The 15,919-nt window shown below is 41.5% G+C and overlaps 2 protein-coding genes across 2 annotated transcripts in view; one reads left to right on the plus strand and one right to left on the minus strand.

The window, feature by feature from the left end:
* Positions 1–6,966, minus strand: part of lars2 (leucyl-tRNA synthetase 2, mitochondrial) — a 30,428-nt gene extending 23,462 nt beyond the window's left edge. The window contains exons 1-3 of the mRNA XM_019872942.1: positions 6,828–6,966; positions 5,107–5,344; positions 3,502–3,633 (exon numbers count right to left, since the gene is read on the minus strand). Coding sequence (XP_019728501.1) covers positions 3,502–3,633; positions 5,107–5,340 — 366 coding nt within the window. The 5' untranslated portion in view covers positions 5,341–5,344; positions 6,828–6,966. The remainder of the gene's footprint in view (positions 1–3,501; positions 3,634–5,106; positions 5,345–6,827) is intronic.
* Positions 6,967–14,134: 7,168 nt separating this feature from the next.
* Positions 14,135–15,727, plus strand: tmem158 (transmembrane protein 158). Its single transcript, XM_019872982.1, has one exon. The coding sequence runs from the start codon at positions 14,504–14,506 to the stop codon at positions 15,203–15,205; it is 702 nt and encodes a 233-aa protein (XP_019728541.1). The 5' UTR covers positions 14,135–14,503; the 3' UTR covers positions 15,206–15,727.
* The last annotated feature ends 192 nt before the right edge of the window (positions 15,728–15,919 follow it).

Here is a 15,919-nt window from a genome sequence, read left to right on the forward strand (position 1 = left end):
AATACCATTTCCTTCCCCTTTTGCTCCTCGGGGGTGCTTTTCTGCTCAGTGAGAGCCAAATGAGATGAAAGCACAGGAGTGGAAGGCATGAGAAAAGAGAAGCACACCGTCATGGAGTCGAGGACTGGAGAGGATCACTGCACAGACTTTAACAGGTCTGATGTTTCAGAAGAGTTGGTATCCTTGGTAACTGCATTGGCCTCCTTTTTAGAGCCAAGTACTAGATCGTATTAGGCTAATAGAGCTCAGCACTGTGGCCCAATGTTCCTGCTCGGGACAAAGACATGCATGCGCATCGATCCCGATGCAAGCCAACGACAGCCTGTGCAAATAACAAAGGCAGGGATATAAATAAATAAATCCTCCTCATTAGTGTTGCGCTTCTACTGTTGTTCATTCAGTCTTGAACTCTCTTAACATGAAATGGTGTGTCTGCTCTAATAGAGAGGTTGCCTGAGTGAGCTCAAGGTTCCAAGAGATTGACGGGGCAAAATAATCCTTTCATCGTTAATAGCTTGAGTGGCGCTTATTCCCATGTCTGCGAAAGTCAAGATCGGTCCCACTTTGCACAGGTGCAGTCCTAATCCAGCGTAATGGAGGCACAGCATGAGTGACAGGAGGCAGTGGAGAGATGGAGAGGGGGAAAAAGCGGAAAAAAGTGGACCTAATGACAAAATCTGCCGACTGTAGCATGGAACAAGTGGGTGCCAGTCTGACAAAGAAATCTGACTTGTTACTTCCATCGCAAGAAAGCAAGACTCATGCTTGATTTCTTGCTAACCAGTGCTAACCAGTCGACCACCGCCATATTATGTTTCTATGGATCTATATTACATGTATTTTGTTTATGCAGAGATGGCAAAGACTGGTGTTTTAACCTGTAAATGACCGATTAACAATCAGTAGACATACTGTGGGAAAAAAAGCCTTCCTCTTTGGTCCCCCATATGTATAGCATTTTTTTCTTAAATCTACCTGAAATGAATGCCAATTTTCTATTATCTTTTTTGGGTTTTGTTCATAAAATACATATTTTGTATAAAACACATCATACATGATTTAAAAAAATATATATACATTTATCCAGTGGCCAGATGAAGTCCCAATGAAAATATGTGGTTTTACAACTTCTTTTCAAGGAATACAGGGAAGAGCAAAGAATTAAACTGAATAAATCAGTGCTTCAAGTAACATTTAGGAAGACCCATCATTGAACCAGATTTTTGGCAACACAAGTTTGTCATCTTGTTCTGAAGTTAACGTTTAGTTCAGTGGTGATGTCTCAGTCTGAACACTGACGTACTGTAAATGATAAACAAGAATGGAATAATTTTTCGTGTAGTAAATTTTGAGATCATATTTACCTGTGTTCAAAGGTATGTGAAGTGGGGGATCACCAAAAAAAAAACAACAACATGGAAATAATATTTGCTTGTAAAATATTATTTTACCTTTCTTCAGCCTTTGTTTTGAAACAAAACAATAGAGGTCTCTTGTTAAAAAAAAAAAAAAAGACAAAGAAATCTAATCCGCTAGTATGCCAAGAGTAAGGTGAGCCACAAACTCATTACACAACTCTACCGCCCATTTGTTTTAGTTGTGCATTTGACAGCCAGGCACTTTTCACTTTTGCACCACTTGTCGCGACCCTTAAGCTCAGTCAAGTGTAAACGTGTTTCCTTTGGACTTGTTGCCATTAGAAGTTCATTAATGATGAGACTGTTGAAAAGCAGACATTTCTCCCGAGTGAAAAATTGTTGACACACAGCGCACACAGGAACCGCACAACAAGCTGGAAATAGCAACAGTGCGTGACCATCTATTGAGTGTACCTTCGTTAATTAACAGGGGGTAGACGGTGTGTGCATACAGAACAATCAGGTTCACTTTCCTGACAGATGCTTTGAGAACGTAGGCTGGTGTGCAGGAGGTAGTTTGCCAGTCTTGTGAAACCTTTTTCATGTTTAGGCTAAAGAGGGGTTTTTTTCCCTACAGGTGACAGCACGTAATCTAAAATGCACCAGGGAAAGACATCCAAGGGGCTTGTTATGCTCCATGGGAGGCAAAGAGCGGGATATGGTGGTTGCGCGGGGGACTGAATGAAGGCTGTCATCAAGATGGGGGGGCGTGCAGTGACTCGTTCATCAATGCCTACACTTAAAGTGGATTCAAACAAGAGTATTGTCATCAACTGCTGTGCTGAATGGAGTCAATAATTCAGCCGGGTGCTCAAGATCATCAAGACTATGGATTTTACTTTTACCTTCATGACATCTTAATAAGTCTTAATGAGATCACCCAAGCTGAAGCGCAAGCACAACTTTTAGTCGGAAATATACAGAAAGTGTCAATAACACTTGCAATTAGAATGTGCGCACCATCTAATAATAGGTTCCCTTACAGAGGTAATGATGTTATTGGCGTCTTAATAGTAGAGTGGATTTAAAAAGTCTACACATATGCAAGGGTTCTGTGAGATGCAAAAAGATATGAACATAAATCATTTCAAAACTTTTTCCACAATTACTGTGGCTTCTAACCTGTACAACTCAACTGAAAGAGGGGAAAATCTTTCCAAGAGGGAAATTAAAAATAAACAAATGAGATAATATGATTTCTGCACATCCTCTTATCACGGGGGATGTGGCTATGTTCAGAATAGACCAATCACGTTCAAACTACTATTCAAGGCTGCATACATGGCAATGGCGAGTGATGAAAAAAGCGGAAGGGGCGTGGCCTGGACGGGGGCGTGGCCTGGACGGGGGCGTGGTTACTTACAAAAGTGGCACTAAACATGCTGAAGATGAAGTGTATTAAATTTACACAATTCACAAAAATGATCAATTTAAGAAATAAAACGGCGGATTTCCGCGGATCCGCGGAAAATTGCCATGTATGAGGCTGTCGGCACACACCTGCCACCAGTAAATGTGCCCTTTCTTTAAACTGAAATAAAATTTTGTCGTTTTTTTTGTAGTCACATCTTAAAGGGTACACATACTCTACCTTTAAAGACCCCGGAAAGTGAATTCAACCACATTGTCACAGTGGTTTTAGTTGTACCGGTACTTTGATTTTTTTTTTTTTAATTAACTTGCACAGGTTATAAGTCACATTAATAATGATGGAAACAGTTTGAAATGATTTATAATCGTCTTTTTTTTTTGAATCACCAAAAACGGCATTTGAAGAAAGTTGTGTGCAACCATTTTATCCACCGTATATAAATGGCAATATTTACTGTAGATCACCACATTTTTGCGCACCAAATTGGAGTACCAAAATGATAGTGATGTTGAACTCAATTGTTTAACAAATGTGGATGCTATTTATATTGTGTTTGACAATGAGCAAGTTTTGCATGTCAGATATTAATATTGTCAGTAATAAGGAAAACGTCAACTGGGACCAACGAAACATTCATCTCTACAAGTTGAGAGCATCGCGTTCATTATTGATGTAGTCATGGTTAGGATAAAACAAAAACGGCTCACAAACCTGATAACCTCTCATTCTCTGAAAGTGGCCAATGACGTCGCTTATCGTGTACACTCGCACATGGCCCATGTGCAGTCGTCCAGATGGATATGGGAACATGGAGAGAACATAGAACTTTTCCCGATTTTGATCCTGAAATGAGAAAGCCGGCTAGAGTCATGAATATTGTAGGAAGATGTGATGGGAAGGTGTGCATAAACACGTGGAGGTGAAGAAAAAGAACAATAACTCATCTCATCACATGCACAGGAAGAGCAATGACTTGTGCTTTTCTGTATGAGGCTCCAACGCGCTCTGATTGTAGTGTCAGACACGATTCCGAGTCGTAGCATTGTTGAATGGATGGTTTACGGTCATAACAGTGTTGCCCTGGCAACTGAGGAAGTGCCAGATACATCAAGCTATATATGATTACAGGAAACCCGAGCCATGAATTTTTCAATAAATTAATTAGTGCCAGAGCTGTCACGAACACACTTCATCACTGTCGCTTGCACCATCAGACTATTAGGATGTCTAATCAGCCGGAGACTACAAGTAAAAGTGGATCATCATTTGGGTGGATGAGTAATTATTGCTTAATCAAGTAATTTCAAGAAAGCCTTTTAAAACACCGAAATACATGCGGTGGATTGGGTGGGGGTCCCCCCCATTCTTGTAGAAGTGTACCTACATATGGACAAAAATGTTTTTTTTTTTCATTTATGTATTTTGCTACTCCATAAACATAGTTTAAAATTATGCATTTTCCTCAGTGTACCACATCATCAGCTGCATTTTTTAGTTCACTTTTGAGGGCTTCAGCATTGACTATTTCAACACATAACCACGGAACAGGCAACAACAAGCATACTATCAGCGAATGAGTGTGATCATTTTGTGCGCTATTCACCCAGCCTGCAAGTCTATTGATCAAAAAATCAGCATCGATCACAAACAAACGCTTGACATTATAGTTGGGCGGTATGGCCATCTTTTTTTTTCATTTGAATCGATTTTGACTTTTGCTTTGAGAAAAATCAGAGAAAAATGACAATTTGAAACAGCATTTACTTTTTTATTTTTCCCCTCTTCTGGGATTTCAAATGATTCCTCCATTTGTTTTTTGTTCACTGAGCGTCAAATTTCATAAAAATATTTTGTTTCTGCAACATATAAATGGGAACCATGTCTCTCACGACATTCAGCGTTATTGATTCCGCAATTGCCTTCCACTGGGCTTGGTTCTTGACATACAAAAACCCAATGTCAGATTAATTCTACTCTTGTGTTTCTTCGAAAGAATTCAAGTTTCTTATCATTTGTTTGAAATTTAATAACTCAAGGGGTTGGAAAAGTTGCTAAGGTGGGAACAGAGACTATGCTCTGTAAAATAGCAACACTATGTTTGCAGCCATGTTGTTAGTACAAGCAGTGCACATCGAAAGGACGCATGAAAAAAAACAAAACACAAATACATCCTCACAAATAAAAGAAAACGGATCGATAACGTTGATTATTAGCACAGCCCCACTTTACATGTCATTGTCTCCTAGCAACCAAAACGTTCTTCTAATGCTAATAAGCACGCTCAAGTATGTTTGCAGGATGAGGATGGTACTGCACCTTTTCCAGTGAGTCCTTTTGCCACTGCGCCATGATCCGCGGGTGCCACCATTGCTCCACTCTGCATCGGGTCTCTGTCCGATACTCCTTCTCCCACACGCCGGTCTCACTGAACAGCGTGCGGATAATAGGGGACAACTGGCAGTGGACAAGGGTGAGGAAAGCAGTCCTGATCTGGCCTGACTGGACAACAGTGTGAGGATACGGAGGCATCCATCTCCTTAACATCTTCATGACTCTGTCACAGAAAACAAAAACAAATGCTGAAATTGGTAGAAATGGCAGTTGTCAGGTCAAAGGGATAGTTTCTGATTAAAGTAAATTCACTTAACCTAACAGCTATTTTCATGTTTGTAAACGGTAGACGCCAGGCTACTTGCGGTTGGCAGAATGTGAGTGACAACCGCTGGCCTGAACTGAAAATATATATATATATATATATATATATATATAGATGGAATATGCGAGAATACAAACTGAGAACAACGTAAACTACTTGTACACGAAATAATAAGTATGAATAAACGTGGCAGAAGCTACGAGGCAAAATGTCACTCCATTTCCAAATAAAATATGAATTAATCAAGCAGAGACTGTGAATGAGGGGGATACATTGAATGGATATTACGTGGTGGTGTCTCAAAATACAACCACTGACCTCTACTATTAAAACACGGTATTGGAAACCTATAATTTCTTGTAAGTTAAAAAACCTGACGTGTTTACATCATATTTGATCCAATATGGCTGCCATGTTTATGCATTCTGTGATGATGACACCCCACCTCTAATAAAAGACACAAAAAAATCAGATTAATAAATAACTTGCAAAATATAAATGTGAATTCGATGAAATAGAGCAGCCTAACAGATTGACAAACTAAGATGCGTGACAATTTCACATGGACGATGTCCTTGCTAACTGGCTTGTGGGAATGTGTCCATCAAGGATCACTGCAGACATGGCAGGGTGAGAGACGAAGAATGTGTTTCTATGGTGACCACTGATCTCACAATCTCCTGAAAAAACAAGTGGCTCCAAAACCATGTAAAGTGTTTCATTTATTGATGACCTGCTACATGTTTTATGTTCCACATTCCCATTGTTTTACAAAAAATGGAGCTGTTTTAAATGAACACTTTCACAGGGTTATAAGTAGGGCAAGCTTGGTTGTTACACGCAAGACAGTTTTTCCAAGTACAAGAAGAAAACCAATATGAGTCGGGACTGGGGGTAGGGGGCGATTTTGGTAAGAAGAAGAACTAAATGTTTAGAATTTTTTCCAATTGATGGAAAATTAGATCAAGAACAATATTACAGTATATGCATCATTGAAAGCAGTAGAGTTCGAGGTTCGCAGAGGGCGCTTTGTGTACTTTATTACAGTTCGTGCTTTGTTATAAATTGACTTAACAATATCCTAAGGTCTGCCTGGTTTAAAATGACAAAATCGCTTGCTTCATGAACCTGATAAGAAATGAGCGAAGGCAGTGTGTGATATTATGACTCCGACACAGCTGTGATGCAGTGCAAGAAACAACCACAATCACATACAGATTGCAAAATGAATAGCTCTCTTTCAAGACACCTATTCGGCTATTAATCGCCTAGTTATCGCTAGTATTGTCCATTCATGGTAAGAGTTACTATTGATTTGGTGACACTCGCGTCTGTCTTGCGGCATACAAAAGTAAATTAGAGGAAGTAGAGTGCTTTTTACCTGGTTTGTTTTATATCCGAGTCGTTGTCTGTATCATGGTTAAAAACTCCATCCTGCAAATATGATGTGAAGGCTTAAATGTTGCTGTCAATGACCTGAGTCTACAGCGCACGACTGCACAACGAGCGCTGCCATCTTGGTTTGAATAAACTTTATTGAAACGAACAATCATGACGCAGTCTGGTACGCCTGATGAACACACAGTACAGCGTCAAGAAAAACTATGTATAGTATTGTATTACTGTATTTGCTAGCCCAGCAAATAAAAGTCTTAAAACAAATTCCAGTTTGTACATTTGTATAACATCTCACCCCCCCAAAAAAAAGACAACCAAAACTAATTACGGCAAACAAAACTAATTACATCACAAAGCCTTAATTCTTCTGCTCTGTTCCAATACATGCAAAAGGTACAAATGTGTTAATTACATGTTTGTTTGCTTTTTTTTGTTTATTAACTCATAAAAGGAAATACAAATATGAACGCACATTTTCATATAAATATACAGTACAAGATACTAAACAGAAAACAGTTCCATCCTCAGTTCCCATATGATTGATTGAGAGACGCATACATAGGTACTGTAGATGATTCTAACGTATTAATTTTTTTGTTTGTTTTTTCTTATTCATTTATAAAAGCACCAATGAATATGAATATGCCTACATGCACTCGAAAAACAGGTGTTTTTTTTTTTAAACCAGCAGATCGGTTTTTATAGCACCATCCCAAAAGTAGTTAATTTGGTCACTTTCGAGCCAACAAATGAGTTAAATATTTCACCCAAACATTGCGTCAAATAAACTACAATTGTGGTTTGTTTCAACTACAATACATTAGTTCACTAATCTATCTAAACGCTTGGTCACATTAACCATCTATCCATTTTGTAATCCGCTTATCCTCATGAGGGTCGAGGGCATGCTGGAGCCTATCCCAATTGTCTTTGAGCAGTAGGCGTGGGACAACCTGAACTGGTTGCCAGCCAATCGCAGGGTACACATAGATAAACAACCATCTGCACTCAAACTCATGCTAAGGGACAATTTCGAGTGTTCCATTAACCTGCCATGCAGGAGAAAATGCAAACTCCACACAGGAAGGCTGCAGCCGGAATCAAATCCTGCACCTCTGAAGGCTGCAGCCGGAATCAAATCCTGCACCTCTGCGCTGTGAGGTAGACGTGCTAACCAGTCGCCCACCGTGCCGTGACATTAACCAATATACTAAATTAATTCTAACACATTACACTACAGTCGATGATCATATTTAATTGCAATAGGTTATCCATACATATTAAACTGTTAGGCTACAAATCAATAACATGAAATACGACTGACTCATTTATTGGCGGCACCCGGAAGTCCTTTCTCAGGAGGGTTTCCATCGGAGGGGAACATATCTTTGATGCCAGTGTGGAGAGACTTATGAGTAAGAGATCACCTCCATTCGCACTGCTCCTCATCACAGAGAGAAGCCAGTGAGGAAGGAAGCTAGTCGTTGATCTAAAATGCAGAAAGAAGTAATAAAAGAGTCAACCAGTCTGAGCTGATCCGAGCAAAACCAAAGCAGAACACTCGTAGCCTTGCATCTGGAAGATAAACATGAGGCATTACTGGAGCCCTGCAGTCATACATCAGAGGCAAGTGGGCACTTTTGCTTCAGGCGGGTGTGGATGAGGTGGGGAGTGAAGGAGCAATGGGTTTCTACCACAGTGGAAGCGTAAATTCTCCCTACTAGGCTTGATAAGAAGCCTTCCGATCAATACATCTGATTCTTTTTTCCTCATTTTATTATTGTCTGATTGAGAACTGGATCGACTGTTGTAATTTCTTGGAATGAGCAACACCGTGAAAAGAAATACTGAAATAATTTGTGTAGTATGATAAGATGTGCATTTGTAACTCAAGAGAAAGCAAATTATAAACCTTAATGTATGAAGAGTCAATAAAACCAGAGGGATTAGTATTGGAACCACACCAAAAACACTCAGAAGGATAAAATAATCCATGTGGTCTCTATTAAATACTGTACCGCCGAGCACCAAGGAGGGATTTGCTTTTTGGTTACCAACCAAACTTTGCAAGTCGACACAATCTATTTCCATCAAGCAAAGTAGGAACACATTGAAAGAATTATTTGATTCATATTCTTTCACATTATGAGGGCAATTAAATGACACCCTCACTGACTCCGTTTTTACATATCAGAATTTTGTCTAATGCCTTCGCCTATGTCTTCTCTCTCACATTTAAGTATCCAAGCAACTGTGTACTACCTTGGCAACAACACTTATACAATCGAATCCGATCCAGGACCTGTATATTAATCAGCATATTTTGGTTTGCAACAAAATACAGGAATATCTTAATAATACTGCGAACAGCATTCATATATTCATAATTTCCAGGCGATCAACTGTTGTGGCCAGTGAATGTGGATACATACATTCATTGTATCTTCTGCCATCTATGATTTAATTGTTCTTCCTGTGACACAAATTGTTGCTGGCCTACAGTAGACAAGATAAGATAAGATAAGATAATAGATTTTTTTTTTCAATTGTTCAGTAACGCTTGGTGAATATATTTGCTGTCCCTGCTTGTGTTTTTAATCCATACAGACTTTTTAAAATGGGGCATGAGGGAAAATGAGAAAAATAAAATGTAGGGACAGGTGGCGGGTTTATGCTGTCTGTGCTGGCAATTTTGATGCCACAAATCTGTTGAGCAACAACTCACTAAAAACAAACACAAGGCATGGAATGACTTCTGAGAAAAGTCTCATCCTATTTCAATGCTCCATCTTTGTCTCAATGTTCCACTTGTTTTCATTTTTCTCTAACGAGCAGCCCAAAATAGCTGTGTATGATTCCACAAAGACTTTCTAGCCGATTTTGGGGGGCGGGAGAGGGTGGGGGGTTCAAACTGAGCATTTGTGAATTGCTGTGTTGTCTTTGGGTCTCAGCAGATTGTTGGTTGTTTTTCAAACAAATCTCTTTTGAAAGGAACCAATCATCCTACTCTACCCACATCCGCCTCCCCGTTCCCACTATGACAAAAAACGGTAATCACCCTGGTGGTTCTCTCTGCAGGTTTCTGGGGACGATTACGTTTCACGAGCAGAGTACCACAAGACAAATGACCACACAGAGCTACTGGAGCAGCAGTGCGTTATATGGAAAACTGATCACTGAATGCATTTGGGCGGGGGCTTGCCTTTACCTGTTCAAGGTGACCCCGAACAATGTGCACTTGCCATCAATGAGAGGTGGGTTGGGGGTGTTTGTCGCACCACAGAGAAGCACCATCTCAGCTCCCCAAAAAGAGCAAGGAGCTTCCTGATGGGACTCTGCATGCCCCTGACTGTCATTTTCAGAGCCCACTAAGTGTGATGTTATTCTCTGGTTGTGTTTCACATTGACAGACTCATGTGTCCTTCACTTATCTGTTCACATGGAGGAGAGAAGCATGGCTGGATACATGATATGTAGGAGGGTCAGATGTGTGGTTGGAAAGGAAGATCTTAAGGCATCATCTCCATCAATCACTCTGATCTCGCTTGTCTTTTGCTACAACACACCGTTGTAGTAGCTCTTCAATGCAAGAAGGTCTTGTTGTCACTGAGAAGCCCTGAGCTAAGACAACTATGAGCAAAGCTAGTCGTTACACAGATATCGAGAAATTAACTTGACTTTAGGAAATATTAGTGCTCATGAGGTTGGGGAAGGGTGAGCACGGACAATGTTTTGCAGCATCGACTGTGTGCCTTAATGCCAGGAGACCACCCAGAGCAACACATTGGCTATCCCACCACCCAAAACTCAAAAACAGTCGCGGTCAATCTGCCTCATTCAACGGGCCTCTTCTTGGTTGCAATGATCCGTCACTCCTGGGAAATCGGATTGGTATGCATAGTATGCTGCAGAATGACAAAGTCATTCTTTCAGTATCAATGATTTTCTTTCTGAATTTATGGAATTGAAGCTACCTAATTTTACGCCCAGGAGTTACACTGCATTGAGCACTCTTAGCCAGGCTCTCATTTACTCGATGATGCGTAACCTAGACGTTTGTTGACTTGAAGTGCGTAACCACGAATCAAGTGAAGAAGACTGAATCATGCTGCCAAAAGTCTAAAAGTATTTGAATGTTTGATTTTGGTTTCTAACCAGAACAAACGCAGTCCAAAGCACACCTACTTCTGATGTTCGCCACTGCAACAACCAGGACATCCATTGACTCTGCAGATATTAGGGAGCATATGGGAATTAGGGATGCATCACAAGATTTGTTTTTGAACTTTTCAAGGGTCAAAGGTGTACAGGTACAGTGCCATGAAAAAAGTATTTGCCCCCTTCCTGATATTTGGGTTCTTTCCATATTTATCACACACAAAGATTTCAGTTCATCAAACCAATTTTACTATCACACAGAGACAACCCAAGGAAATATAAAATACATTTTCTAAATGACAATTTTTAAATTAATTTATTTATTTAGACACACAAAAAAAATCCAAACCTACCTGTCCCTGGGTGAAAAAGTAATTGCCCCCCGAACCTACTAATGGGTTGTGCTACCCTTGGCAGTAATAACTGAAATCAAGCATTTGCGATCCTTGGTGATGAGTCTTTCACATAGCTGTGGAGGAATTTTGGCCCGCTCTTCTTCGCATTATTGCTTTAACTCTGCCATATTGGAGGGTTTTCGAGCATAAACTGTGTGTTTAAGGTCACACCACAGCAGCTTGATTGGATTCAAATTCGGTCTTTGACGTGGGCACTTCAACATAACTTGTTTTTTCTTGATACATTCAGAGGCGGACTTTCTGGTGTGTTTCAGATTGTTGTCCTGCTGCATGATCCAAGAACGCTTGAGTTTGAGGGCGCAAACTGATTGTCGGATGTTGTCGTTCTGGATTTTCTGGGAGACAGCAGAATTCATTGTCCTATCAATAACAGCAAGTTGTCCTGGTCCTGAGTTAACAAAGCAGCCACATACCATCACACTGCCACTACCATGCTTCATTGTTGGCACAATGTTCTATTCATCAAATGCCGTGCCATTTTTACCTCAGATGTAACTGGCCGCACATCTTCCAAAAAGTTCAATTTTTGTCTCATCAGTCCACAGAATGTTTTCCAAGATGTCTTTTGGCAAATGTGAGACTCTCTTACTCTCTCTTCTCTCTCTCTCTCCACACACACACACACACACACACACACACACACACACACACACACACACACACACAGGGTTCCTTTTTCTTACTTGAGTCAGTCGTGATATCATAAATATCCAACCCTTTCAATTTCTATAGCTCTTGTCTTCATTGGAATTGCAGCTTGCAAGATTGAGCCTGTCCCAGGCAGCTTTAGAAGAAAGGTGGGATACACTTTGGACTGGTCACTCGGCAAATGCAGGGCACAAATAGACAACCACTTACACACACATTCACACCTATGGGAGTCTTTAATTAACCTAATATGCAGTTTTCTTGGAATGTGGAAGGAAGCCAGCATTCCCAGAAAAATCCCACACAAGCCCAGGAGAACATAGCTGCGCCACAAGATTTCAGAAGCAGATCCCAAAACCTTTGGCTGTGGAGCAGATGTGCTGGCCAATGGGCCACCGTGCTGCCCTTTCTTCTTTTCATTTACACAGTAGATAAATAATAATAAATATTTTTAAGTACATTTATGTAGCGGTTACAGTACCAATTCACATTTTCACTATTTTCTTCTGCTACTACTTTGCTCGACACGGTTGTCTTTAATCAGACCCTAAACGGCGACAGTGAAATATTAGGACTCTCTTCCTCCACTGAACATACTGTATTGTTCCTCATCAGTGGACTGCACTGTTCTCTCACCTCCAGGGAGAGCACCATTTGGTTGCCGTGGTGATGAGTCCTGGCAGTGATTGGTGATATGACAGGCCCACAGGAGACAAATCGGGATTTCACCAGACTCTGATGTGAGAGCGGAGCTGAACTTTGCGGTTATGAGCATGCACAGAGCTAATTCTTGGTTTCTCATTAAGTCAGAGTCTGCGTTTCAGACTAATGGTGTCTGATCCAGCACAGAGCGGCTGCCGGCCAGCCGCATGCCACAAATGCTTCCTCATCTCGGCTTCCTGTGGAAAGAGCCACACTTTGAGTCAATGAATCTTTTATGCATTCTCCTTTGGCACAAGAGACTTTATCTTAGTCCCATTTGTATTTTTGTCACCAAACCAATTTACATTTTTATAGCATAATTAATGAACAAGAAAACCATTTACATTTTTGCTCTGTTCACAATGGCATATCTGAGATTGGGGGACCCGTGTTTAGGAAGACTGAACTGTATGAGTGTGCAGAAACGGAACTAAACAAGCCCACAATTATCTGCAAGCGAAAAGGTTTGCTGTCATAATTAAAACAGAAGAGGACGAGTGCTCTCAGGTGCAAATTGGGGCCAAAGTGTTTTTCACGTCAGCTGACCATCACATCAAATCCACGAAGCCAGGCCCTCAGCAGCAAATGATGCTATTTAAACAACACAGAGGCAAACAGTTCCTTCAAGTGATGTTTGTTGGCTTTATCAACTGCTAAGAAAAAATTGCAGACTACAATAATCATCTCTTTGTTAATCCTGTTTAACGATCGAGTTCTGCCAAAAGCTGATTGTCTTTTCTGACACAATACATAATTATGAACATAATGCTGCCATTATTATTTCTCACCCCCTTCCCTCTTCTGCACAGAGGACAAGAGGTGATGTGGAAGGACAATTATTTTATTGTGTTGTGCCTGTTTTGAGACTTGGAACATCCCAGAACAAGTGCAAAAGCCTGACTGCATGTTTGTTTTTAAAACAAATACAGCATTTATTTCCTTCTATACTAAAATTGTAATCCGGGGCAAACCACGGTCCACTTGAATAGGTTCACTTGAACAATCTAATGAGCAAGGCTCGAAATAACTTATTTTCTTTCTGAAGCAATTTTGCTAATCTATGTCTCAATTGAGGAGCAAATTTCAAATTTTAAGGAGCAATTTTTTTCATGTTATTCCGACCTGAAGCAAGGGTTCGTGTGTGTGTGTGTGTGTGTGTTTTTGTGTGTGTGTGTGTGTGTGTGTGTGTGTGTGTGTGTGTGTGTGTGTGTGTGTGTGTTTTCAACGACAAAATAAGTAGAAGACTCAGATATCGATGTTTTCAAATATAGGGAGTAATAGTGAAAGGTTGTTGAAATAAACACTCAATTCAAGCAGCCAACCCATACCTAAAATATACCTACATAAGAAGAGAAACGAAATATTTTCACTTTCCATCACTTTTCAAGACGGAAAGCAGTTTCGTATCAGAGAACAGCTACAAGCAATGACATGGCAGAAACATACAGATATGTCTCTCTACCTCTCGTTCCATTTCGGTTTTCCTTTGGAATAGCAGCGATGGGGGGAAAGGGAGTGAGTGAAGCATGGGTGCCACAGGCGCGCAGGACACCGTTGGATGAGGAGAATATCCAAAGGGAGGGAGGAGGGGTTGCGCGTATGTGACAGCCATTGGACGTTTCCATTCGCACCACTCGGGCAGAGGATAGAATCTCTCCACCTGGATCGGCGCGGTTAAAAATCACCAGCGGTTCGTCCCACGCGGCATGCGAGCAGGAGACACGCGCCCCGGGTCATGCTGAATAAGTGTCCGACCCTGCTGCTGGCTCTGACCGCAGTGGCCGGACTTGTCCAGCGATGCCAGGGATGGAGCGACGAGGACATGCTGCTGCCGCCCGTCAACTCCTCCAACAGGTTCCTGGCCGACCTAGGAATGGATGTGCGCCTGTCCAAGAGGTCCGCGGAAGGGAGCGAAGCGTCTCCGGACGCGTCGTCCCTGCAGACGCCGTCCCATTGCAACGTGAGCGTCCAGAGACTGCTGCCCTCCTCGTTGGTGGCCCGCTGGGACAGCAGCTTCGGCTTCCAGTGCGACGTGCTCATCTACACCACCAACAACCACGGGCGGGCTTTTTTCTCCGCCTCTTTCAACCGGGCCATCTCGCCCGTGGTCATCGAGCATTTGGGGACCACCGGGGGTCAGCAGGAGTTGAGGCTGTGCGTGGGCTGCGGGCTCTCCCGCTACAGGAGGCTCGGCCCCAGCAGGGCTAGGGGGCAGCAGAGCGGCGACCAGGTCACGTTTTGCTGCGTGGATTTCAGCCTCGACGAGCTGAAGGGTGACAAAAGTTGGAGGCTGAACAGAAAGCCCATCGAGTCCACACTTGTGGCTTGTTTCATGACTCTGGTCATCATCGTGTGGAGTGTTGCTGCTCTCATATGGCCGGTTCCTATAATTGCAGGCTTTCTACCTAATGGGATGGAGCAGAGAAGACCCAGATGACTGATCTGATCTGACGAGCCCGTGCTGCCTCTACCGAATATTAATTGTAGCCATTCTACTACTTGCCACAACGAATGAACGACTGTTTATTGAAATGTTGGTCATTTGGATTTCTAATAAACCTCCTCAGAGGATAAGGTATGAATGTACTTTACGTATGCGTGAGTTCTAGTGGGACCAATATCAATGTTTTTTGTATATTTGTAGGCGCCCGTATAGCCTAGAATAAATCATCGTAAAGTGTGCACAATTTTCTCTTCAAACCTTCTTTGTAGTTTTGAACCTTTCTAGAATGTTTGCCTTATACTGTACCTCGTGTAGAACTTTTGCACTGCACGTGTACTGAAAACATATAATCCAGCTATAAAATGTACGCCTTTTCTGACGGAATTATTAAGTGGATTTCAATGTTTATAATGCTAGATTTGTAATATCAAACTCAATATACAATATGTGCTTTATTTGTATCTGTCACAATATAAACAATATACAGGACAATAAAATACGCTATAATATATTTTATTTATTCTCTAAGTTTTTGGGATGTGGGAGGAAACCGTTGTACCCGGGTAAGGTACTCCCCGCGCAGCCACGAGGAGAATATGCAAAGTCCACACAAGAAGGCCGGAGCCGGAGTCGAAACCTGCACCTCTGCACTACGAGGCCGGCGTGCTAACCAGTAGATCACAGTTCCACCACGCGGAACACGCGTAC

The sequence above is a fragment of the Hippocampus comes genome, unplaced genomic scaffold (genome assembly GCF_001891065.2).
Source record: "Hippocampus comes isolate QL1 unplaced genomic scaffold, H_comes_QL1_v1.1 scaffold242, whole genome shotgun sequence".
Classification (NCBI taxonomy): domain Eukaryota; kingdom Metazoa; phylum Chordata; class Actinopteri; order Syngnathiformes; family Syngnathidae; genus Hippocampus; species Hippocampus comes.

Excerpts from the sequence above, each read along its gene's own strand:
- tmem158 (XM_019872982.1), top strand. The coding sequence starts at position 14,504 with ATGCTGAATAAGTGTCCGACCCTGCTGCTGGCTCTGACCGCAGTGGCC.